The 27,891-nt window shown below is 43.0% G+C and overlaps 1 protein-coding gene across 2 annotated transcripts in view; it reads right to left on the bottom strand.

The window, feature by feature from the left end:
• Window positions 1–27,891, bottom strand: part of ARHGEF7 (Rho guanine nucleotide exchange factor 7) — a 151,472-nt gene that overhangs the window by 109,931 nt on the left and 13,650 nt on the right. For both annotated transcript variants that reach the window (XM_066380549.1, XM_066380547.1), the window contains exon 2: window positions 7,798–7,884. In XM_066380549.1, the coding sequence (XP_066236646.1) occupies window positions 7,798–7,884 (87 nt within the window). The remainder of the gene's footprint in view (window positions 1–7,797; window positions 7,885–27,891) is intronic.

A 27,891-nucleotide genomic window follows, 5' to 3' on the forward strand; every position in this document is an offset into this window, starting at 1 on the left:
GTTGGGGACCACTGCTGTATGGGATAGCCTGTTCCCCTAACACTAGACCTAAGGAAATTTGCCAAATACAGTTTTCTCACCAGGCTCAAGGTCCTTCCTGATTTTAAAACTCTAGAATGCTAAAACTGGAACTGCCAGGCCCCTAGGCTGCCTCCGCTGTGCTCTGCAAAAGGTAAGCCATCACCAAGAAGAGCCGTAAGAACTCCTAAGCCACAGGCAAGCTACACTGCACAGCTAGCTGCCCAACCCTTCAAGCTGACACTCGTTTATTAGGATCAGCAGACACCTACTTCGTTAAGTGAGGAAAAAAGGCTACTTTTTCACTTATCTTTTAGCTAGAAGTAGGTCATGAAGCAAGGCCCTGAAAGAACAAAACCAAAATTCAAGAAGTGATGAGACAGAAAAATAAAAATGTGAATGGGGCGGGGGGCTAAATTGTGAGAGAATAGAGGGAACTCTGCAGACACACTGAGTCCCTTTACCAATGGTCTGGATGGGGCACCCTACAGGGTTTTTACCAATTTAACAAATATCTACCTAATTCCTGTTAAGTAAGAGATACTGAAAACTCAAATATTAAACAAAAACACAGAACCTGCCCTCACGGAGCAAGACCAGAGACACAGGTACAACTTATGACACTATGTTGAAGTTGTCACAGACAGAAATAGCAATAACAGTCTGAAAGATAGTGGAAGTGGCAGCAGAGACAAGATTGGCCAGCTTGAAGGAGGAAAACCATACAGAAAGCCACCTCAAGAACGGGCTCCTGGCACAAAGACCAGACGGGCACCAGGAACAGCACCCAGGGTAGATGCAGGCACAGCCCAAGTCCCTATTTCAACCTGGCCCCACCACACAGTAGCTGAGTGACTATGGCTCTGCTCCTATACCTCTCCAGCTCCATTTCTCTTCTAAAGTGAGAGTCCTTACAAGTGTAAACAACTTAATACACATGAAGCCACCAAGATAGCACCTAGCACAGAACACATACCACTATTTGTAAAATGAAACAATTAACACACACTCCTCAGATATTTCAAATAGTCTGGTATGTCTGGAACAGGAGGAAGTCCAGGAGCATTAGGGAGGGTTGGCAGAAGTGGACAGAATTCAGGTCATGAAAAGTCCCACCCACTATGACAAGGCACCTGAGCATTACCCTCTGAATGATGGGGATCAGGGACAGACAGGCTGGCAGGACACTGAGCTAGAGGTCCCCACATGTGGCAGCACTACATGAGGACACACACTAGCAGGCAGAATCAATACCAAAATAAAGACCAAGAGAAAGAGTTAAATGTTAAAAGTTGGCTCCCAGGTTAGAAGACAGGTAAGAAATGTTTCCTTCTAAACCTTGGAGTATGCTACATACATACATGTCTTACTTACTGAATAAAAGGAAGTTTTCGATTGTAACCTGATGGCATGCCCTTGATGTTCTCTAAGTCCTATGTTTCTAGCCCAGAGGTCGTATTTTCAGTGGCAAAACAGCCTTGCTATCCTACCATGTGTTTTAAGCAATGCCAGTACTAGCTGAGATACAAGTGATACACTCTTAGATGAGCCTGGCCAACTGCATTAAAACCACTTACAATGGTAACCCAAGGAGGTTCCACATCAAGGGCCTACAAAGAGAAATTGTAATCATGGACTAGATCCTGTTACTAAACTGGTAGCTAGTGGAGGAGGTAGAAGTTTCACTGATTACTATAATCCTATCTTTGCAGAAACTTTACAAATACCTGGCCCAGTGCTGAGCTCTAGCTAAGTGCCCTTCCTAGAGGCACTGGAAGTTAGACCAGGGGTCCCCAAACTTTTTACACAGGGGGCCAGTTCACTGTCCCTCAGACCGTTGGAGGGCCGGACTATAAAAAAAAACTATGAACAAATCCCTATCCACACTGCACATATCTTATTTTAAAGTAAAAAAACAAAACGGGAACAAATACAATATTTAAAATAAAGAATAAATTTAAATCAACAAACTGACCAGTATTTTAATGAGAACTATGGGCCTGCTTTTGGCTAATGAGATGGTCAATGTGCTCCTCTCACTGACCACCAATGAAAGAGGTGCCCCTTCCGGAAGTGCAGCGGGGACCGGATAAATGGTCCCAGGGGGCCCACATGCGGCCCGCGGGCCGTAGTTTGGGGACCACTGAGTTAAGACACAAAATGAAGAGAACATGTTCTCCAATTCTTCTAAGATCCTCTTCCTCCCCTATCACCCTGAAGTTCTCCCATTTGAAAATGCACACTGACTCCCACTTCCCACCCTCTTATTATCTCAACAGCAGAGGATGGCTTTCTCAAAGGATCCTTTATAAAAACAAAATCCTGAATCTATATTACCTCCTGCCATTATTACTGACGGGCAGGTGGAATGTAGCTGCCTGGGAAGCTGTGACAATTTTTAGTGCAAGATATTATCTTGAATTCCTAGCTGAGGAAACATTCTCACACCAGGCATAGATATGGACTGAATCTGCATCATGTATTCCTCCACGGCCTCTTGCCTGGATCAGAAACACAGTTTATCAGTCTTACCCAGCCTGCCTAGGCTTCTAGCCTTACTAACCCAACAGATAACAGGAGCTTAAAATGTGAGCCACCCTCACTTTTCCCTTTTTACACTTAATCCCAACTTACTCTATTCCTGCATCTCTTCAGGCAGTTTCTCAGAGTCTTGCTGTTTAGGAGTCCTCTGATGAGGTGGGACAATGGGCTGTTCTGAACCTGAACCTTGGGGAGGTGCCCTACTTCCCAGCACCTTAGTTTTCTAAACATAGTTTGGGGATAATAATGATAAAACCTAATACAGACCCTTACAAATTAAGTGAGTTTAATGCATTTAAAACAGGGTCCAGGGTGTAATAAGCACTCAGAAAATGCTGCTTATTCTTGTTATCTATTATACACCTCTAAGTATTAATGACCTTTTTAAAATTACATAACTTATCTCAACTTCCTTAAAAGGCAAGTTCTGGTAAAGGCATAAATAAAATGACTTCATTTATTAGTAAATAAACTAATAAATACTATGTCATTACCCATCATTTCCAGCTTGCCATTGAGTCAATAAAACAAGATGACTAGCTAAGAAAGGCTGCGGTGTGGCCTCAAACACCTTTAATGCAGTTAACAGCTTACCTACCTGTCTAAATCTAGGACAAAGATAACACATGGGTGGGGCTGCCCATCCTTAGAGAAAAGACTACAGATATACTTTTGTCTTTACTCAAATTAATTCTTAAGCCTGCATCAACAAGTTTTAAGTTCCCATGTACACATGTATTATTTTAATAGTATTTTAAAATATTCTTGGATGAAATCTCAATCATAGCCTTGGCTAAAAATCTAGATGCGAGGTGAACATTAAGGCAGAAAAGTATCTTCAATAAAAGAGTCTGTCCTTCAGAAATACACAGGGAAGATAAGTGTGTTAGGAATATTTAAAGGCAATTTCTCTCCCAAACCTCACTAACTCACTAAATCAGCCCAGCTAATTACAATACTGGAGAGCCCTTTCGAACACCCTTCCATACTCTCTCAACTTAAAGAGAAAACAATGAAAACACGCTCACTCACACTCAAGGGGAAATCACCTTTGCAAACATTCGCAAGATGCACTTGCAGCCTGAGTTCCCACTTGAACGGAGCAGCCACAGGATGCCTCTGGCCAGGGCCCCAACAGAGGTCGCCTGTGAGAAAGCTGGAAGGTAACTGCAAATGTCTAAGGTTTCAACTTTTATTTCCTATTCTAGCAGCTTTTCTTTGCATCCTCTTATAAAAATCCAATACAGGAAATTTTGAGTACCTCACACTTGTCTTAGTTTACCATGTACCAAGGAATATAGGTACTTTCAACAAAAGAAAGAGGTGCCAAAATGTTTGTCCAAAGAGGTTTCCATCTTCCTGGGTGAAAGAGAAAATACAACAGGTACAGGCAGTTACAAGACTAAAAAGAAGAGTTCTCATATATTGTTACTGGGCAAAGGCAAAGTGATAAAAAATGTCTTGGAGACAATATGGCAGTGAGGTCTTCAAAACCTTTCTATATCTCTACCTTTGACCCACTAGTGCCCTATCAGGGAACTTCTCCTTAAAGGATAATCAGTGATGGCATGACCAGGCAGTGGCGCAGTGGATAGGGCGTCAAACTGGGACACAGAGGACCGAGGTTCAAAACCCTGAGGTCACCGGCTTGAGCACGCACTCATCCGGCTTGAGCAAGGGGTCACTGGCTTGAGCATGGGATCACAGACATGACCCCATGGTCACTGGCTTGAAACCCAAGGTCGCTGGCTTGAGCAAGGGATCACTCACTCTGCTATAGCCTGTCAGTCAAGGCACATATGAGAAAGCAATCAATGAACTAAGGAGACTAAGGAGCCACAACAAAGAATTGATGCTTCTCATCTCTCTCCCTTCCTGCCTGTGCCTATATGTTTCTCTATGTCACAAAAAAATAAAATAAAAAATAATTAAAAATTAATAAAAAATCAGCGATGAAGGATTTTGTACAGAATGGTCATCACAAAGTTCAGTGTTTACAACAGGGAAAACTTAGAAATAACCGGTAGGTCTAAAAATGGGAATTACCACTAGAAACTATGAGCCACCCTTTAAAAATAAGTAGGCAAATATTTAACATAAGTAAAGTCACACTATATTAAGTTAGAGTATGTTACAAAACAGTATGTAGACCATGATGTCGTGGATATTTTATTTTTTAATGTTTAAATGGATATTTTAAAAGTATATTTACATATATGTAAAGGGGGAAGACTGAAAAATACATAGTAATTTTTTTTTTTTTTTTTTTGCATTTTTCTGAAGCTGGAAACAGGGAGAGACAGTCAGACAGACTCCCGCATGCGCCCGACCGGGATCCACCCGGCACGCCCACCAGGGGCGATGCTCTGCCCACCAGGGGGTGATGCTCTGCCCATCCTGGGCGTCGCCATGTTGCGACCAGAGCCACTCTAGCGCCTGAGGCAGAGGCCACAGAGCCATCCCCAGCGCCCGGGCCATCTTTGCTCCAATGGAGCCTTGGCTGCGGGAGGGGAAGAGAGAGACAGGGAGGAAGGCGCGGCGGAGGGGTGGAGAAGCAAATGGGCGCTTCTCCTGTGTGCCCTGGCCGGGAATCGAACCCGGGTCCTCCGCACGCTAGGCTGATGCTCTACCGCTGAGCCAACCGGCCAGGGCCTACATAGTAATTTTAACACTAGTTATTTCTAGATGTATCATTAAACAATTTTTTATTTTTTTCTTACATTTCTCTATTTCCTGAATTTTATATAATGAATATGGATTACTGAGTAAAGATTTTTTTGTAAAAACTCCACCACAATGTGGTTCAAACTACAAAACAAAATAGCTACAATAACAGCTATTACCTATGTAGCACCTAAAACATGTGAGGCACTAATTCTAACTATAAATGCAAGCTGTATAATATTCTTCTGAAATTAAAACTTCTTTCATAATCAGAACAACTTGTTGGTGTATAATACCTGGTTTTCTATAGCTAATTAAGATGCATATGCATTAAAATAACTGACAGAATAATCACAATGTTCAGTTCCTCTATTCCTTTAAAAAAATCTAAAATGGTAGCAAACAAAAATATATATATATCAAAAATAAATAGTCTGTTTCAAAGAAGTCAGTCTAAACAAAACCCTGGAAAAACAGCATCTTGACACAACTATAAAACAAAACTAATCTAGAATATCAGTTTTAAGTTTTGTTTATAATTTCAAAAGGTTTCTTGTCAGGCTTCCAGAATTTTGTGAAAATAAAATGTGTTAAACCTAGAATGCATTTCAAAAGTAGCCTTTCGACATATTTTTCTTGAAAATCACTGGAAAACTGCTGCACAGGGTCCAAGTGCAAGGCCATGCTCTAGGAAACAGGCTTCTCCCTTCACATCACAGATGAAAACAAGCCTGGAGCACAAGTTAGGTCCATACACTCTCCTTGTTTAGGACACCTTCATAAAAATTAGAGTGACAAATAATTTATGAGGTTTCTGATGTGCTGTTTTATTGTTTTATTATCCCTAATGTAATTATGAGTTTTAAATGTGATGTGCAGCTGTCCTTGATAGAATGCTAACAAAATTTGCCTCTATTTTATGTTTAATAGAAGAGATATTTACTCCTTAGAAACAGCACAAGTCATAATTTCCCTTTAATTAAGAAAAAAAAAAAAGACATCTGCTATCAACTAAATTCCAAGCTCATCGATCACAGTATTTATTGAAGGTCTACTATGTGCCAAGCACTGTTCTAGATGCTTGGGATATGTTCATGAACAAGCGCTTCTCTAAAACATCTTTAAATCTTAATGATTAAAAAGTCACTACATGACATTTCAACAGCAACCTCTGGAAAACTAAGGATGAGGGGTTTTTAACAATCAACTTTCTTTATAATACTTTCTTAAAAAGTCTTACACTTGAAGTTGTCAGATTATAATCTTAATGTGCAAACTGAGTATCAAATTTACCATAAGTAAACAAAACACCAGTTTGAAGAATATAACAAAATCCCACAACAAACGTTAAGAAAAAGCAAAAATGGCTACAAGCTAATAAGCCTATTATCACAGCCCAATATGGAAGTTTAGTGGTGAAACCACCGAGTCCTTGCAGCAGAGGTAAAGGCCCAGTGAAACAGTGTCTCCCATCCTAAACAGCCCCAGGGTCTCTGGAATCTCCACTAAGCATTCTCTGGCTTATCTGTACAAAATCCTCACAAAAATCAATTACTACCAACAATAAAATATCTCGGTTTACAATCATTCATAAAAACAGTACTTTCATCTCTATTCCTATCTCACTTCAAATAACAGATAAACTTTCCTTATAACCCTCCCGTATAGACTGGATGACTTTTAGCTTTTTCCCCCAAGAATCCTACACTAAGGGACCGTCCTGGAACAGAAAACCCTTACGGCCCCATCTTATATAACAGGCTCTGTTAGAGATGCTCTCATATACTGTTATCTAGGGGCTTAGTATAACACTCACTTCTCAGGTAAGGAAACAAAGGCTAAGAATGTAATAAACCAGAGAGCAGAAAAGGCAAGATTTAAACACTGAACTGACTACAACCACACCGGCCTGTAATTCTGAAGTACAAGTACAGCTACATCTCTGGATCTAAAGCAGCCCAAGATCAAGACAAATCACATGTTAAAATTGGACTAAAAACAGAAGTTTCCCGAGGGCTTCCCCTGAAAGACTGTATTTAGTGTAGTGACAATACCTTAAGCAACATGGAAAAGACACAGGGTAGTATGTCTCTAACCTAAACGTCAAATGTTACAGTAAAAACCAGCTAACTTCTGGAAGAAAAAAAAAGCGCATTAAGAAACAAGGCTGGAAGAGAGTTTGGGGCCCATTTTTTTCCGCCCGGCTGTGCCTCACTTTGGGGGATTCTTAAGCGCTGACCCAGACCTGCATGCAGCTCACCAGAGAATCCCTAAAAGCAGTTCAAGATTAGGCAGATGCAAGGGAATCAGGTCGCACCCCTTGACAAACAGTTGTCGAAAATGTGTGTCACCTGCACCACGAGCTACCACTTTTCCTTATTGCAAAGGGGGCAAAGTTTGGGGCTCCATCCAGTGCCTCCTCCCTAACCTGGAACCGCGTTCACACCCTGGGGCAGCCCGCGAGCCGGGTCTCTGGGCGCCACTGCTCCGGGCCCACGGATCCCCGGAGCCTCTACCGACGCCAGCGCCCTCAGCCACCCCTGCTCCGCCGCCGCCGCGTCCCCACCCGCTCACCTCCAGGCGCAGAGAGGCCCCACAGCCTCGCAGAAACTCGCGGATGTTGCTCAGGCACTCGCTCTCGCTCCGGGGCTCTGGGAACACCTGCAACACAGAGCACAGACGCTGAGCAAACCGGGCGGGCCGTGGACGAGCCCTGCGGCGACCCCGGCGGGAGGCTCGGGCGGGCAAGTGCGGGCGGGCGAAGCCGGCGGCCCGGAGCGCCCCCGGCTGCCCCAACCGCTCGCCCGCTCAGCCGCTGCCTCTCCTCACCCTCTTTCCTTCCTCCAGGCTGCACCAATCTCAGGCCCCTTCCCTCACCAGGAAGTGGACGGGCGCCGGAAGTGACGTAGCAGACCGCGCATCGGACAGCCCCGCGCGCGACCTTTTCCGGTCCTCTCCCTCGACCCTCGCAGAGTGGCCTCGTTCTCCCGGCAACTGGTCCTTACTCTTAGACTCGGCCCACCAAGACGCCGCACTCGCCCTCCTCCAAACACCTGGTGCTCCACCACAAACTCAGCCTCCTTAAACACAGACCGCTCCGCCCAGCGGAGCCCGAGTGAGCTCGGCCTTGGTGGGGCTGGAAAAAACCCGGTGTTTCTTCAGTTCTTCCTCGCCCCGGCCTCGGGGAAGGAGTGGAGCTAGCATTCTAATACGATGATTTAAAATAATGAGCAACATAAGTTACGCATGTTGGAATTGCAGTGCAATGCTGCTTTTCCCAAATACAGACCATGTGCTTCATGAATGATTAACCAAAGTAGCTGGCTACAAGTCAGCTGGGGCGAAACTGGTGAATGCAGCCTCCACCACAGGTGAAGAGCAGCAAGGAGGCTCCTGCAAACTGCCTGGTGCCAAGGTAGAACTGTGAGGGCCACTGGTCACACGTGTAAGTATTGATACCCGCCTAGCTAGGAAAGAAACATTACGAAAACCAGAACAGTACCAATTATACAGAACAATCAAGGGAGAAACCTGAAACATCCGAAAAGCTTTCTGTGTTGCTCTGAAGTGCATATGAAGACTAAGTCCTTTTGGCAGTTAATACCAAATCATATTCCAGAATTCTGGCACTTTGGAGGACATTCAAGGCCTTTTTGTACTACTATCTTATAGGGGGAAATCAAGACACTCCCATCAGTCCTCTCAGGATACTGTGGTTTCATCTCAAAGTGCTCAAGTCTTTTATAATTACAAATCAAAACAAAACCAGCGTGTTAAGAGGTGTGGTGAAGGAGAAAATAGGACTTTTACCCCCTATGTAATGCAGATAACCAAGGCCAGGCAGGTACACATTGGATTCGGACAGAGAAACTGCAAAGTCAAAGAGCATTGGGCCATTCCTTTTTAATAGATTTTCACAAGGGTGGACCAGCAAACTGCCAGGGGAAAACCACTTCGCAGGCAAACAGCAAAAATGGCCCCTCACAGTGGTGGGCAGGCAATCTGCAATCCGCCATCCACACTGAGGGCAAGCACCTGTAGCCTTACATAGACTTCACACGTGGTGCTGCCTCATGCTCACGCACTAATCAAGCCAAGTGCTTGCAGCCAGTAAACCAGTGAGCAAGTCTAACAGCTGTTTTCCCAACACCCCTACAATTTAAAAATTCTTCCCAAATAAAGCCAATGTATTTCCCTCTAAATTGAACAGACGTGTTTTATTTTTGTAGAACAAACCAAAACTGCCTTGGTTCATTTTACTCCTCTCTCAAAGAATTTTGAAAATCTATGTATGAAAGGTGTAGTTAACATCTAAAGTCTTCATGTTAAATAGTTGCAAAGTATTAATTTCTGACATTCTGATGACATTTTAAAACTAAATTGTTAAACATTCCTTTTTAAAAATACAATATATCCAATAGACATAGCTATAGATACGATATAGCCATTCTCCATCTAAAAATTATAAAGTGCTTTTCTTTAATAGTCAAATTATACATTAATTTCTTTCTCACTTAACTCATTTCAACTCCTCCCACAAAACTATTCTAAAGTAAAAATATCTGTGCTTGAAAATGTTATCATGGCCCTGGCCGGTTGGCTCAGTGGTAGAGCGTTGGCCTGGCGTGCAGAAGTCCCGGGTTCGATTCCCGGCCGGGGCACACAGGAGAAGCGCCCATCTGCTTCTCCACTCCTCCCCCCCTTCTTCCTCTCTGTCTCTCTCTCCCCTTCCCGCAGCTGAGGCTCCATTGGAGCAAAGATGGCCCGGGCGCTGGGGATGACTCTGTGGCCTCTGCCTCAGGCACTAGAATGGCTCTGGATGCAACAGAGCAACGCCCCAGAGGGGCAGAGCATCGCCCTCTGGTGGGCTTACCGGGTGGATCCCAGTCAGGCGCATACAGGAGTCTGTCTGAATGCCTCCCCGTTTCCAGCTTCAAAAAAATGAAAAAAAATAAATAAAAGAAAATGTTATCACACTGTTTTTGCAAGACACCCATAAAAACAGTTTTGGGGAAACAGCTGTGTTAGGCTTGCTCATTGGTATACTGGCTGCAAGCACTTTGCTTGATTAGTGTGTGAGCACCTGGTAGAGGCACATGTGCATAGCCTATGTAGGGCTATAGGTGCTTGCACTCAGGAGAGATGGCAGATTACCTGCCTGCCTGCCTGCCTGCCTGCCTGCCACTGTGAGAGGCTGTTTTGCTGGTCGCTTGAGAAGCGGTTTTTCCCCTGCTTGTTTGCTCATCCGCTGTTGTGAGAATCTATTAAATGAGAATGACCCAACACTTTCCCATTCTGCAGTTTTTCTACGTCTGCCCGAACCCAATGTGGATCAGCCTGACCTTGGCCACTAGCATTACAACAGTTAATCCTCATTCACTGATTCTGTATTTGAAAATTCTCCTACTACATAAAATGTAAGTAGAACGCCAAAATCAGTTCCTGTGATACCTTCTTAGCCATTTATGGATATGCATAGAGGGGGAAATTTTGAATTCCCATATGCACACATTCCCAACTGAACTTGAACCAAGGCTATGCCCTGCTCCATTTTGTTTTAGCTCATAATATAAGTAAATGTTCTTTCAACAGTCTACTAATGTCACATTTTTCATATTTTTGTGCTTTTTGTTGATTTCACTGTTTTAAATGGCCCCCAAGCGTGGTACTAAAGCACTGTCATCTGTTCCTAAGCACAAGAAGTCTACAATGTGTCTTACAGAAAAAATACATTTGTTAGATAAGCTTCATTCAGGCCAGTAACAGCACTGTTAACATGGGTAACAGTGCTGTTGCCCATGAATTCAATGTTAATGAATCAACAATACAGCACATCCAGAAAAAGGAAGGGAAGATTCGCCAGTCCATATGTGAGGCTGCTCTGGAAAGTGCTAAAGTAACATCAATGGTGCGTGAGGCTGCTATGGAAAAGATGGAAAGGCAAATTAGTGGATTCATGAGATAACTGAAAAAATAAGTGTGGTAGACAGCCCTGTTGTAGGGCTAAAGGCCAAGGAAATTTACAGTCATGTTACCCAGGGTCAAGAAAATGTTAAACCTTTCTCAACTACTGCGGGCTGGCTTGTATGTTTCAAAGGGTGATACCACATGAAAAAAAAGTTAAACTTCCAGGTAAAGCAGGTTTAGATCAGAAGATGGCAGAAGGATGTTAAAAGTATCTGCTAAGCATCATACATGAAAAGGGTTATATGGAGAAGGTTTGGGGGTTTTTTTTAATTATTTTTATTTATTCATTTGAGAGGAGAGAGAGAGAGAGAGAGAGAGAGAGAGAGAGAGAGAAGGGAGGGAGGAGCAGGAAGCATCAACTCCCATATGTGCCTTGATCGGGCAAGCCCAGAGTTTTGAACTGGCGACCTCAGCATTCCAGGTCGACTTTTGATCCACTGCGCCACCACAGGTCAGGCTGAAGGTTTTCAATGCTGATGAGACAGGCTTATTTTACAAGAATGTTGGCAAACGAGCCTTGTAATGCAAATGGCCTCCAAAGCTTCTGACTAAATCATGCAAAGACCGTGCAACCTTGCTATTATGTGCCAATGCCAAGGACAACTTTAAGTGCAAACCCCTACTGGTACACAGAGCACAAAACCCACAAGCACTTAGAGCAGTGGTTCTCAATAATAAATATGTATTTTCCGATGGCTTTAGGTGACCCATGTGTTTTGGTCGTTCGACCCCCGCCGGGGTCACGACCCACAGGTTGAGAACCGCTGACTTAGAGGGAAAAACCTGACCTGTATGCAAGTCCATTGTGGTGGAACAAAAAAGCATGGATGGCGTCTGAAATATTCTGGGATTGGTTCCACAGCAACTTCATCCCAGAAGCTGAACATTATCTCCATGGCAAAAATCTTGCCTTCAGAGTTTTGTTAATTTTGGATAATGCTCCAGTTCATCACCATGAAGAACTCGAAATGTCCACTCTGACACAAGTTCTCTTCATGCCCCCAATACTACATCTCTCACCCAACCCCACACTCAGGGCATAATGAAAGCTTTCGAGCCACTACCACCAGGGAGCTTTCCTAAATGCTTCTGGGGCTCTTGACGCCAATGAGGAAACCACCATGATGGACTACTGGAAGTCAGTCACTATTCACAATGTTATTGATCATACTGGCACAGCCTGGGACAGCATCAAGCAGGATATTATCAATAACTTTTGGGAAAATGTTTGGCCAGACTGCACAAAAAATTTTGAAGGTGTTACAGAAAATACAAAGAACAGTGTCAAAAGCTTAATGCATATTTCACAGCAAATAAGTGGAGAAGGTTTCAGTGATGTGAAGGAAAGAGATATGGAGGAAATTTTGTCAAATAGCAGTAGAAGCTACAACAAAGACCTGGAGGAAACGGCAAAACATGGCATTGGAGTCAGTGATGATGAGGATGGTGATGAGAGTCAGCCTACGACTCCAAGAATCATCCCTCTCATAGCAGTGAAACTATCGGAATGGAATTCTGTCTTGAAATAATTTTATCAGTAACATGGAAGAGTGTGAACCTATGCTTGAACACAGCCTCACACTTAAGCACCTGATGTCCACTGCATTTGTTCCTTATGCTGAGACACTTAAAGATTTGAGGCAAAAAGCCAAGCAGACAAGGCTGAAGCAATTTTTCAATCCAGTTTGGGAAAAAATACTGCTGATACTATCAACAAGTTGTGGAAGCCAAACTCGTGAGGCAGTGTTGCCAGATTTCACATGTCACCCTCACTGATTCTTCCTCATTTGCCAAGTAAGTTCTTTCTCTTGGTTTTCATGGGGCAAACCATGGTCAAGAGGTTTAACCACACGGTGTACTGTCCCATCACACATCTCACAGCTCTATCAACAGTAAGGTTTTAGTTAATGTTTTGATAAAATTTTTAAATGTTTAATCTTTGCTTAATGCTTTTTTCAGGGCTTTCTTATATGACTGTACTATACTGTATACAGTATATACTTACCATATATGTATATATGAGTACTATATATATATATACTTTGTGTATTACTGAGCAGGAGAGTTAAATTAGGACAGTCACATTACAGTAGACTATATTACATAATGCTATAATTGAAAGTTTTATTATAAAGAAATATTGCATGTAATCATTTGAAAATGTCTGTCTTTAAACAGAAATACACCTAAAACAAGATTACAGTATTTATTGATTGGTTGATGAAATGTTGTGACCACAGTCTCAAAGAAATTAACCCTGTATTTTTCCAGGAGCAATGGCTCAGTATTTACTAATTTAGAGTTTGCAGTGATTTTGTCAAATATAGTTACCACAACTAGTAACAATTGACCCTTAAGATTATTAAGCCACAAAGATCTAATTGTTATTATTTTTCTTCTAAATTGAGTAAACTATGATTACACAAACAATGGAAACATTACAGTTTCTGATGAAAATTATCAAATATATAAAAATTTATTTGGAAATGTGTATCTTAATGAGATGAACAGAGTTTTTTTAATTAGTTTAACTATGAATGACTATTACATATTGCTAGAAGGTGATATGCTCAGCATCAATTCTGTTCCTATCTTGGGGTTTATTTTATATGCCAATACTGAGTAACCTAGTTCATAAGTACAGATTTTCCCCACTTTTCCTTCTTCTTTTTTTAATTATTTATTTATTTATTCATTCATTTTAGAGAGGAGAGAAGGGGGAGGAACAGGAAGCATCAACTCCCATATGTGCCTTGACCAGGCAAGCCAGGGTTTTGAACCGGCAACCTCAGTGTTTCCAGGTTGACACTTTATCCACTGTGCCACCACAGGTCAGGCCCTTCTTTTTTTTTTAATTGAGGGCAGGGAGGCAAAGAGACAGATTCCTGTGTGTGCCCCAACCAGGATCCACCCAGCAAGCCCCCTAACAAATGGATAATTAACTCAACAATATTGGACCTAGACTCCATGCCAGATCATGTGATAAGAGTGAGATAGGGAAGAACTGCACACAACGTGGCAAGTACAACCACACAGATGTACACTTAGGACCATGGAAGCAGAGAAAAGAAATGAATTCTATAGACATAGGACAGGGACAGAGGCTTAACCAAACCAAAAGGTGACTCCAAGTTGGGGCTAAAAGGGTTAAGAGGCAGATGGAATTACATTTTCAAAGGTATGACATTCAAGAAGTCCATGGCATTTTAAAGGATGATGAGAAATAAAGAGCAGTTGAGATCAGGGGTAATACTATAGTAAAAAATAATACATGTGAGATATGATGGTACAAAAGAAGATATTTAAAAGTCCCCCTTCTTATTTTGCTAAAGAAGCTATATGAATAGTAAGTGAGCACATGAAAAAGTGTTCAACATCATGCAAATCAATGAAATGCAAATTAAAACCACGTCATGCAAATCAATGAAATGCAAATTAAAACCACAGATAACACTAAGCACTCACAGAATGGATAAGATGGAAAAGGCTGACAATATCAAATGTTGGCAAGGATGAAAAGCAATTGGAACCCCCATACATACGTATGGTGGGAATATAAAATGGTACATTTGGACAACTGCAAGTTTCTTGTAAAGTTAAATATACCTAAGCCCCAGCAATGTCTCTCCTAGGTATTTATCCAAGAGAGATTAAAACATGTCCACAAAAAGGCATGTACAAAAATGTTCATAGCTCTGTCATCACCAAAGGTGAGCTCTCCTCAGTGTACTTTCCAAGGTATTTAGAGAAGAATTCTGGCTTCAAATGACCAACAACTGCCCCATACACTGTCTAAAAATCCTATCCAAACTTCACATTAATAAACTCCAGGCTTTTCCATCAAGAACTCCAAACAGGCAAAGGCATAGGCAGGCCCAAAATCATATGGATTTGATAAAGGTGTGTTGATGTTCTCAGAATTGGCTATAAACTAAATCATAAAGCAATGTTTAGGTCGGACTTCAGAGACCTCCACAGCTGTCCAGTTTCCTTCTCAACTCTTCACCGCCCACACCATGCCGAGAACAACCAGCTCCACCCTCAGTCCACACAGTGCCAACTAAAGCAACTGCCCTCTCCTTGACTCTGAAAGTGTTTAGAGTCTGAGTGTAGAGGGAGAAACTGCATGAGAAAATAAGCCAGTTCTAGCAAGGCAAATACTTAAACAAGTTCAGTATTACTACAACAATTAAGATCAAGAGGATAGAAAACTTATGAGACAACTTATACTATCTACGAAACCCTTAACTCCCCAGGACCATAGTCCTCAGAGATTCTGATTGAGTAGGTCTGAAATACAGCCTAGAAGTCGGCAGGGAGAGTGGGGACGAGTGTTTGAAATTCCCCATCTGATTTTCAGCCAGATTTGGAACTGGCTGATATGGTATAAGTCACTGTTTCTCAAATGGACACATACATAAGAATCACCTGGAGTAACAAACTACTCGGACCTACCACAGAGTTTGAACACTAGGTCTGGGGTGGAACCCATGATTTTGGATTTCTGACAAGATCCCAAAGATGCTGATGGCACCAGGACCATACTTAGGGAGAGAACTAGTGGTATAAGTAGAGTGAGCTAGTCAAGAAATTTGTTTCTCCAGTTGGATAAACAAACTGCCAACTGCACAACCAAGGTCTCCCCAGGTCTCTGCTATCAACAGCCTCATCACCCCAGCTACAAAGAACCTCTTCCTCTGAATACCTGTGGTTCTGTCTGCAGCCCCCACCATGTAGCCGGACCTACTGGTGCATGTCTTATCTTCTCCCATTAGACAAACTCCCCGAGTACAGGGGCCCACAGCATCTCCTGTTAAACAGTCAGCAAATACAACTATACTACCTACCCACGTAGGCCACTGAATTCACTAATCACAGAGAAGTTAGAGAACCTTGCTTGGTACAGAAAGGTTCCACATGCAAGGCAGATCTGTTCTTATACAGATGAGAATACAGATACTCAAGATAGATTACCTGCCCAAAATTATGTAGTTATGCAGGTCTCATACCTCATCCGCTGTGTACTTCAGGACACTGACCTGTGAGGACTGCAGCAACCAGACTCCCCAAAGCATCAGCTTCTGGTGGAATTCAGCCCTACCAGGAACCAGGCTGAGCAGCTAGCTGCCTGACAGAGCCACAGTGATATGCTGGAGCCGCTCACAAGCCTGACTAGGTACTTCCCACCTCAACTCCGCGTTCAGAAACATCACCTTGGGAACTTGGAATTGGGCAGGGTGGAAATGTTTGCACCACAGAAATCAACAAGCACTACAAACCAAGGATCCTCACCACAGAGAGCCGGCTGTTAAGCCTTTACTAACACACCACTGGCTGTGTTCCTCAAATGAAGACCCCAGCTCTTGTAAAGGAGCCTTCTCTTGTGGCTGCAGCTCACACTGGCTCCAGGAAGCCACTTCCCTGACTTTCCTCTTCAGGCCGAGGGAAGCCATGGCTTCCTGGGATCCTTCCACATCATTACAGATTGTCCTTATCACTGCTCGCGCTTTGTAAAGAGCCTCTTCATTAAACTTTCCCCAACCACCTCTGTTTAGCATGCTATCTGCTTTGTGCTGGGACCCAAACCTAGTGAGCTTCCTGATGGTACAATTAAAAATAGAACACAGTGTCGCATCAGAAGATAAGAAATAACTGAGAGAGAGGATTGAATCAATTATAGTACTTCCACAAAACAGAACACCACACAGCCTTTTACTATGTATTTTTTTATTTATTCTCTTTTTTTTTCTTTTTTTTTTTGAGAGAGAGAGAGAGAAAGAGAGAGAAGGGGTGGAGGAGCAGGAAGCATCAACTCCCATATGTGCCTTGACCGGGAGAGCCCAGGGTTTTGAACCAGCCACCTCAGCATTCCAAGCCGACCCGTGATCCACTGCGCCACCACAGGTCAGGCCCCACCACACAGCCTTTTAAAAAGAGGCAGTTTTATATACTGAGATATTACAATCTCTTAGTCATGGTAAGTAGAGGAAAGGAACATAGGGAACAGTACATATAACATGCTACATTTTGTGTAAAAAAGAAAAAGGCAAGAAGAATATATGGATGTTTAGAAATGCATGGAATATCTCTGGAAGCACATGTCAAATACTTTTATTTGATTTTTTTTTTTTTTTTTTAGAGAGAGGAAAGGAGAAAGAAACAACAATGTATTATTCCACTTATTTAAGCATTCATTGGTTGATTTTTGTATGTGCCCTGACCAGGGATTGAACCTGCAACCTTAATATATCAGGACAATGCTCTAGCCAACTGAGCTACCCAGCCAGAGCCACATGTCAGATATTTTTAACAGGGGTTGTTTGCCTCCAGGGAAGGGAAATGGGGCATAAAGTACAGAGAAAGATGGAGACTTGCTTTTTACTCTATCTTTTTGTACCTATTCAAATTTGTACACATTCAAGTATTATTAAGTAAATATATTTTTAAAAGAAGAAGATTCATTCTAATGTTTTCTCAGGCCAAGGTGCCTTCCCAGTCCTTAGTGAGTCAGTGTGTTAGGGTCATTGTATGGCCAATCTCCACCACTCCCGGCCAAACATAGCAATGCCACGTTTAAAATCCTGAGCTAATCTTCTAAAAGTCTAATTAGCACTTATTGATTCATCTAATTTTTAATTACCTGGTAACCACTGCTTTATTCTAATCAGACTGCAGCTGTCTCCTGGTCAGGGCAAGCTCTTCCACAGTACTCTGTGCTTATTCAACAGTTAGTGATACTCAGTGGAGTGGAAATGTAGGTTGACAGGGCTCACTTGGCAGTCTACTGGGCAGCCCTTCCTCCAAATCTATTGGAAAACAAATGAAGCACCCAGTAGAAATAGCAAAGATTTAGTTGCTAAACATCTCCCAAAATACATAGCCTAACATTACATGTAGTTTACTGAAATTTAAGCCTTAAAGTATATTTTCCTTTTGTTTTCCTTCTTCAACTTATCCCAAAGCCCAATTCTTATATGGATGCTGTAATCATCTGGGGAAAAATAAAATGTCTTCCATCAGTGTGGAACTAGCCAAATTATAAAGGGCAATAAGAAATATGAATGTACAAAGTCTCCAGTTCCCAAACTAAATTCAGATATCCAAGACATGTGAAATGTCAAAAAGAGGCCCAGGAAGACTACACAGCTTAAATTAACTCATGTGTCCCCTGAGGTTTGGTTCCCACAAACTCCAAGAGCACATTTTAAGTCCTCCAGAAATGGTCACAACCATCCAAATTCATGCCAATGCCAAAAATGGAACATTTTTAAAATGTTACCATGAAACATCAGACAACCTAGAATAAACTTCCCCACTGGAGTTATATTTCGTTCCCCCAATAATGTTAGATCAAAACAGCCAGGTGTACATTAAACAAGTGAGAGCATTCTAGAAAACAGCATATGCCCTGTCTGGCTCAATCCCAACACCAAGGAAGCAGAAGTGCACAGAATGGCCATTGTTCATGTCTCATTACATTCTGTAAGCAGATGCCATTTCTTATGATTTTGAACATTCTTGAAACAAGAAAACAGAAGAGTACCATTTCATAAGACAACTCAAATTGGGCTTTGTGGTCCGAGATTTTTCTCACCTGAAGCTGTCACCTGTTCATAAGGAATAATCGTCTTTATTCCCCTCTCATTCTCATGCTTGTGACCTAATGAAAAGAGGCCACAAAGTATGGCACAGCACTTTGTAAATCTGAGCTCCTGCTTCCTTTCTCCTTCAGCTCCATTTCTATGTTGTTTCTGATCTTTTGACATCCATTTCCTCTCCTGCTCAGCACAGTTCAGAATGGTCGGTGGTATCTTCCGGGTTGTCTATCGGTGGAAACACTATGGTAGAGGCTTGTGGTCTGGTGGAAAGGTGCTAAAAATACCTAAAGCAGATACTTGCTGTGTATCTTTACAGTATCAGTAAGGCAAGTAGGGCTAAGAACCTCCTCCTAAGAAAGGGGAGGAACTCCTGCTCTCTGAATGGGGACTGGTGGGGACTTGTTCCCACAGGTCTCATGACCCGATGGTTCTACCTTTGACCAAGACAGCTTGGGTTAAAATGTCACCTCCTGCCCTGCAGCGACTGAGGGTAGTCCACTGTTTAACTCTGTGTTCTCTGATGTATCAGAGGGGTTTTGCCTGCCCTGCAGGTCCCCACTGGTTTTACCCTAGCTATTCATGCTTCCTCCTAAACCCCCCTCCCCATGCCCTTCCCACACACACAAAACTGAAGGGCCGCAGTGGGAGCTACAGGCCTTGTGCATGACCCTCCTGCCTAAAGGATCTTTTATTTTTAAACTGCCTGAGAAGCTGCATTTGAGGCAAATTAAAGTCTCAGAGCCCACAGATTAGACACTGACCACCTAGGAAAAAATTGTATTTTAATCTGCATGATAGCATGTGGGAGGTTTGAAGGCACACAAAGAAGGTTGGCTGACTTTGGAGAGAGACTGGGAAGCAAAGGGAGCCTTCATTTAGGGAAAAACCTGAATAAAGGGATAGAAAACAGCTGAAGACATTCGCTGGCAAGCACTCTATAAATAGCAGCCAAGACTCTTCCGAGGGAAAGAAGACCAGGGGAAGGAGGCCACCGCCGCGTGGAATCCCCTCTCTGTAAAAGCCTCTTGCAGGAAAGAACTCAACGGCCAGTGGAGACTTTCACTATAATTGTGAGTAATAAAAAGGGGATAAAAAGATCATTATCTCTCAACACTCTTCAGTATCAGAGAATACGGATTGAAATAAATAGGGCTATAGCTGTGAAGATGTGAGGCTGTCTGTATTTGGAAACTATATTTTCAAAAATCACTTAGAAAAACTAACCTTCATTAGTTAAAGATAAGGCTGTCAATGTATACTCAGGAATTCTATTTCTTCCATATTACTACAACTGGAATATCTCACTTCATATTGATAATTTGCCTGCCACATCACTCCTGTGCTCAAACCTGTCAAAAAATGACTCATCTCACTCAGTAAATGCCAAAGTGCTTTAAGAGAATGAAAAGAAAAGCCACAGACTGAGAGAAGGTATTTTCAGAAAAGACATCCAATCAATGCTTGTATCCAAAACATACAGAAAACTCCTACAACTCAACAATAAGAAAACAGACAACCCAGTTTAAAAATGGGCGAAAGACCTGAACAGACACCTCACCAAAGAAGAGGCACAGATGGCAACTGAGCAGCTGAGAGGATGCCCCACATCATATGTCATTATGGAAATGCAAATTAAAACAATGAGATACCACTACACACCATTAGAATGACACCAATCCAACACTGACAACACCAAATGCTGGTACAGACATGGACCAACAGGAACTCTCTCATTGTTCACAAGAATGCAAAATGATACAGCCACTTTGGACGACAACTTAACTGTTTCTCGCCATATGGTCCAGCAATCACATTCCTTAAATTTGCTTTACTCAAATGAGTTAAAAACATGTCCGTGCAAAAACCTGCACACAAATGTTTATAGCAGCTTTATTCTCAACTGCCGAAACCTGTAATTAATCAAGATGTCCTTCCAGAGATTAACGGAGACCGAGGTACATCCAGACAACAGAAGATCATTCGGCTCTAAAAAGAAATGCGCTATTACGCCACAAGAAAATGTGGAGGAACCTTAAATGCATAATCCTAAATGAAAGAAGCCAATCTGAAAATGCTGCATGCTACATGATTCCAATTATATGACATTCTGAAAAAGACAAAACTATGGTGACAGTAAAAGGACCAGTGGTTGCCAGAGGTTGCTAGGGGGCATTGTGGAATGAATAGGCAGAGCACAGAGGATTAGGGGGCAGTAAAACTGTACTGTATGAAACTGCAGTGGTGAATCCACGTCACTATGCATTTGTCCAAACCCACAGAATGTACAACACAATGTACACCATGAACTTTAGTTATAATGCATCAGTATTGGTTTATCAAGTATAACAAGCATATCACACTAATGCAAGATATTAATAATAGGGTAAAGTTGGGGGTGGAGAACAGATATATTGGAATTCTCTGTACATTCTGATCAATTTTTCTGGAAATTAAAACTGCTCTTAAAAATAAAGTCTATTGGCCCTGGCCGGTTGGCTCAGCGGTAGAGCGTCGGCCTGGCGTGTGGGGGACCCGGGTTCGATTCCCGGCCAGGGCACACAAGAGAAGCACCCATTTGCTTCTCCACCCCCACCCCCTCCTTCCTCTCTGTCTCTCTCTTCCCCTCCCGCAGCCAAGGCTCCACTGGAGCAAAGATGGCCCGGGCGCTGGGGATGGCTCCTTGGCCTCTGCCCCAGGCACTAGAGTGGCTCTGGTCGCTGCAGAGCGACGCCCCGGAGGGGCAGAGCATCGCCCCCTGGTGGGCAGAGTGTCACCCCTGGTGGGCGTGCCGGGTGGATCCCGGTTGGGCGCATGCGGGAGTCTGTCTGACTGTCTCTCCCCGTTTCCAGCTTCAGAAAAATACAAAAAAAAAAAAAATCTATTGGCTCTGGCCGGTTGGCTCAGTGGTAGAGTGTCGGCCTGGCGTGCGGGAGTCCCGGATTCGATTCCCAGCCAGGGCACACAAGAGAAGCACCCATCTGCTTCTCCACCCCTCCCCCTCTCCTTCCTCTCTGTCTCTCTCTTCCCCTCCCGCAGCCAAGGCTCCATTGGAGCAAAGATGGCCTGGGCGCTGGGGATGGCTCTGTGGCCTCTGCCTCAGGTGCTAGAATGGCTCTGGTTGCAACAGAGCAACGCCCCAGATGGGCAGAGCATCGCCCCCTGGTGGGCGTGCCGGGTGTATCCCGGTGGGGCACATGCAGGAGTCTGTCTGACTGCCTCCCCGTTTCCAACTTCAGAAAAATACAAAAAAATAAAAAATAAAGTCTATTAATTTTTTTTAAAGTCAAAGTCCTTATGATGGCTGAGCAGGCTCTCTACAAGCTGCTCCCCTGCTCCCTTTGTGACTTCATCAGTCCAGTTACTACTTTCCCCCCCGGCCTCTGCTGCCCCAGACTTGCTCAGGACCTTTGCAGAAGCACTCCATATGCCAGAAATCCTCTTCTTCCATTCACGTCATGCCTTCCTGCATCATGTTCAGCAAGTATTTGCTCAAATGTCACTCCTGATGTAAAATTGCAACATCACCTGAATTGCTGGCCTTCCCCTTCTTCCTCACTCTCCTGTTTCTTTCCATAACACTTATCCCTGTCTAACATACTGTGTAATATACTTGGGTACTATGCATGTCTACAGAGCATCTCCCTGCACTATAAAATATATGCTTCATATGCACATGGTCTACTGGATGAGTGCTATATCTCACACCTGGCATTTACAAGCATTTATTATTTGTTCAGTGAATTAATCAACTAAGGACCTATACCTACGACACTAATTACTGATCATAAAGTACTTGATTATAATTATTTACTGAAAGTGAACTTGAGTGGTATGGACATAGCACCTAGAACCAAAAGGAATATAACTGGTTTAATATGAAATTGAATATTTGAGGCAGAAACTATCCTGCAAAAACTTGGAAATATAATCACCACAGGCAAAATGATAGAACTGAAAGATGCTCCTGGGTTTTACTGTAAAACCTCAATCCCTTTCTGTCATGAGTGACAGATGCATTTTGTTACCACCGCTCTGCCTGAGGCCGGCTGCCCAGCTGCTGCCCAGCTCTCTCCAGGACTGCCCACATTCAGGGTCCAGGGCTCCGTTTTCTCTTTGTGTGTATCAGGGCATCGGTTAGCCGGGTGCTGTCAAGAGACAGCACTCTGGTTTCAGCTCTCATCTCTCTATCACTAAGGAAAATCGCTGGCTCTACGCTGCTTTCCCCCTAACCAGCTGGTCTACTCCCTCAGGCCTCTTCAGGCTCCTGGCAGCCGGCCGGCACTTTGTGCAGCCGTCCACAGACCTACATGTTTAATAAGGTTGCCTTATATTAGTTTCCTAAGTTTCACAAAGGGGCTGAAACAAGCTGATGAAGACCTCATGTGATTCTGACATTTCAGAAATGAGAGCTAGACAGACACACAGAACAAGGAGGAGAGGGAAGGGAGTGAATAAAGGCACCTGCCAAAACTGCAGTTATGTTATTGTTCTTGTTATTGTACCTTGTCATCTATTTTGTCTCACAATAGCCCCAGGGAGCGTGTACAGCCCTTAGCAACTTCCTCCTTTTCCTTCAGACTGTTTTCTCTCTGTTCAGACTGAGCTAATTCCACTGATGGGTCCTCAAGTTCACTGGTTCTATCTTCTGTCATCTTCACTCTACTTTGAGCCCAACCACTGAGTTTTATTTCAGTTATTCTATTTTTCAGTTCTATAATTTCCATTTGTCTCTTTTTTATAAGTCCTATTTCTTTGATGAGATGTCCTATTTTTTCTTTGTTTGTTTGTTTGTTTTCATTATAATTGCTTTTTGAAACTCCTTAAAAACCCTTGTCAGGTAATTCCATCATCATTCACTGGAAGGAGAAATGGTCGCTAAAGGTCACCTCAGTGATGGCATCGAGAAAAGCAATCATCTATATAGAAAAGGAGCTTCCTGTGACCAGGCTCAGGATGGGAGAGGATGTCAAAAATTGTCATTGTTTTTTCCATATTCGTAATAAAATGCTTTTTTTTTTTTTTTTTTTTTTTACAGAGACAGAGAGTCAGAGAGAGGGATAGACAGTGACAGACAGACAGAAAGGGAGAGAGATGAGAAGCATCAATCATTAGTTTTTCCTTGTGCATTGCAACACCTTAATTGTTCACTGACTGCTTTCTCATACATGCCCTGACCGCGGGCCTTCAGCAGACCAAGTAACCCCTTGCTTGAGCCAGCAACCTTGGGCTCAAGCTGGTGAGCTTTTGCTCAAACCAGATGAGTCCTCGCTCAAGCTGGAGACCTTGGGGTCTCGAACCCGGGTTCTCCGCATCCCAGTCCGACACTCTATCCACTGCGCCACCGCCCAGTCAGGCTTTTTTTTTTTTTATAAATGCCAAACTTCTTTTTGTTGCTTTTTGTTTCGTTTTGTTTTTTTTATTCATTTTAGAAAGGAGAGAGAGAGAGAGAAGGGGGGAGGAGCAGGAAGCATCAACTCCCATATGTGCCTTGACCAGGCAAGCCCAGGGTTTCAAACCAGCAACCTCAGCATTTCCAGGTCGACGCTTTATCCACTGCGCCACCACAGGTCAGAAAATGAATTCTTAATTGGCTACTGAATTGAAAAGCATAAACTGGAATGAAATCAAGGCATTTGTCCTCAGTATTGGTAGAAGTCTAGTGAGAGCCACACAGACTCCTCCAGGGCTTCAGAGAACAAGAAGTCCCCAGTTTAAGGACCATAGTCCCACCACGCTTTAGAAGCAGCATTAGCATGAATCCTACTGCCCAGCTAAACTCTATCATTAAAGAGCTTACGCTTTGATATAGCATTCCAGACTCTTCCCAGAGGCAACTCCCTAACCCCACAACCCAAGATGGGTGATTTACTTTTCCTTTAAAAGCCCTGTGTTAAAGGAGAACCCTTACCTAAAAGTGTCTCCATATCTCTGGGTAGCTTTTAGTGACTAATTATCTTATTTAGCCACAGTTCTCTTAACCCTAATTTCAACATTCAGGGACCTGTCCTTAACTGCCTTAATTTAAATAATATATTCATAAAATCTCATACAAACTGCCTGAGCTGATCCCTTAATGGGGACTATGTTTCTTTTTTGTTTCATATAAAAATTGTGTATATACATAGAAACAGGTGAGGAATCCCATTTTTCAGGTATATTCCCAGTGTCCCTTCCAACCCAAGGCAAGATTTGCTTCCCACCTAACCTCCATGTGTAATGCTCCAAAAGCCCACAGGGCGGCAGCATGGGGTCTGCTCTGTCTTGAACTGAAAGGACTAGTTAGGAAACTTCTCAAGCATGAGGGGGTAACCCAGATAGGCAAGCAGCCAGTGCTCACCTGTGGGAAAGCCCTCAGCTGATCACACCTCAGTCTCCTGTCTTCTTAAAGGACCATGCATGGAATCTGGTTGGTCCAGGTTATGGTACTGCTGGGCTGATGGGTTCAGTGGGCTGTTTGTGGCTCTCAAATGTGGTCCCCAGGACCAGCAGCATCAGCATGACCTGAGAACTTTTAGAAATGCAAATTCTCAACTGCCACTCAGACCTAATAATCAGGAACCCTGGGGTGCGGTCAGGGCCACCAGGTGACTGACACACACATAAATGTAAGACTCACACAACCATCTGAAATCAAAAGTACAGAACGAGAGAAAGCCCATCATTACTTGAAAATACCCTGAAATGCGTATACATACTACTAATTCTGATGTCAGTAACATGACTAATATTTTTATATTTAATGGACAAAAATTAATGTTGAGAAGCTATGCAACATCCAGTTATAAGAGGATATATATATAATATATATATATATAATATATATATGGAAAACCAAACCAACCCAGAAATTTTCATTCTGTAAGGCCCTCAACAAACATGTCTTACACTTCCTTCTTTTAACATCCCTACCCTACTCTCAATAACATTCTCCCCACCATCCTCTCAAAGAAAAAGAATTAAAGAGAAAAATATACCTGGTCAGCTTACTTCTCCTGCACACAGAGACAGAACTGAATAGTACATTTTTATTGTTTTGAATTGGAAAATAATACCCAAAGCTAAGCATTGCTTACATTTATTGTGGTTATTTAGGAAAAATATTTCTAATAAACACTACTTGATTTACTTTTACTTCCCTTTATTTATAATGATAAGTAACAAATTGTTTGCGTTTTTTAAATGAGAAAGAGAAAGCGAGTCCCAGAAGAGAGACAAGTATATTCATAAAATTATAATACAGGCCCTGGCCATTTGGCTCAGTGGTAGAGCATCGGCCTGGCGTGCGGGAGTCCCGGGTTCGATTCCCAGCCAGGGCACACAGGAGAGGTGCCCATCTGCTTCTCCACCCCTCCCCTCTCCTTCCTCTCTGTCTCTCTCTTCCCCTCCCGCAGCCAAGGCTCCATTGGAGCAAAGTTAGCCCCGGCACTGAGGATGGCTCTGTGGCCTCTGCCTCAGGTGCTAGAATGGCTCTGGTTGCAACAGAGTGACACCCCAGAGGGGCAGAGCATCGCCCCCTGGTGGGAGTGCCGGGTGGATCCCGGTGGGGCACATGCGGGAGTCTGTCTGACTGCCTCCCTGTTTCCAACTTCAGAAAATAAAAGAAAAAAATTATAATACAAATAGTCCTCAACTTGAACCTGAACTTTCTTAATATTATACACTTACATCCTGATAATGCCTTATCCTACATCAGATCTGGACTTTCAAATGTCAACTGCAGCCTGACCAGGTGGTGGCGCAGCGGACAGAGCATCAGACTGGGATGTGGAGGACCCAGGTTCGAGACCTCGAGGTCACCAGCTTGAGTGCGGGCTCGTCTGGTTTGAGCAAGGCTCACCAGCTTGAGCCCAAGGTCGCTGGCTTGAACAGGGGGTTACTCTGTCTGCTGTAGAGCCCCAGTCAGGCACATATGAGAAAGCAATCAATGAACAACTAAGGAACCACAACAAAGAATTGATGTTTCTCATCTCTCTCTCTTCCTGCCTGTCTGTCCTTATCTATCCCTCTCTCTGACTCTCTGTCTCTGCCACAAATAAATAAATAAATAATGTCAACTGCAAAACAGAGAAACAGCAAAGAGAGTTAGTTTTCGGTAGTGTCACCAACTTTACCTCAAAAGCCATTTGTTATAAAATGAATCAAAAAATGAAGATTAAACACCTGATGTTAATACATTTAAGATGGAAATCTCAGAAGTGTTCAGAGTGACAAATGTTTAGCCTCAACACCAACATGTTAAAACACATAGAAAATGAGACTGACTGGTGGTGGCAAAGTGGATAGAGCATCAACCTGGATGCTGAGGTCCCAGGTTCAAAACCCTGAAATCACCAGCTTGCGCGTGGGGTCACCATCTTGAGCCTGGGATCACTGACGTGATCCTATGGTTGCTGGCTTGAAGCCCAACATCACTGGCTTGACCATAAGGTTTCTGGCTTGAGCAATGGGGTCACTGGCTTGGCTGGAGCTCCCTAGTCAAGGCACATATGAGAAGCAATTAATGAACAACTAAAGTGCCACAACTATGAGTTGATACTTCTCATCTCTCTCTCTTCCTCTCTCTATCTCTCTCTCTAAAATATATATATGAAATGAAATAAAATATACCATAGCTATATTTCCCTGAAGCTAGTGAAAGGAATACAGTTTAGTTCTAGAGTTTCCCTAATCAAGGAAGAAACAGCTGAAAATCAAACTTCCTTTTCACAAAATTGTCAAAAGAGTAGATAAGCATCATAACGTTCTGTTCAGCCCCCTGCAAATCATTATAAATCCATACTGCCACATCCATCGGGCTCTCAATAGGCTCTCCGCTATCCAATCACTCACTGAATCAATTCACTCATGATCCATATTCTATTTCCAACATTTTCTACTTCCCTCAAACCTGTGCTCAAGGCTTCCCCGGTTTTAACAAACCTCCCACCACCTCTCTCTCTGTCCTGAACTCACCCTCACACTAACCGAGTGCCCACTCTCATTACTTCACTCAGGCACCCTTGATAAGGTCACTAATGACTGGGTAGACCACTCAACCAAGCTCGTCCCGGACAGTCCAGTGCATTTCCGTTGTCCTCAAACAATTAGTAATAGTGGCCTCTTT

This window comes from Saccopteryx leptura, chromosome 4 (genome assembly GCF_036850995.1).
Source record: "Saccopteryx leptura isolate mSacLep1 chromosome 4, mSacLep1_pri_phased_curated, whole genome shotgun sequence".
In the NCBI taxonomy this organism is placed as follows: domain Eukaryota; kingdom Metazoa; phylum Chordata; class Mammalia; order Chiroptera; family Emballonuridae; genus Saccopteryx; species Saccopteryx leptura.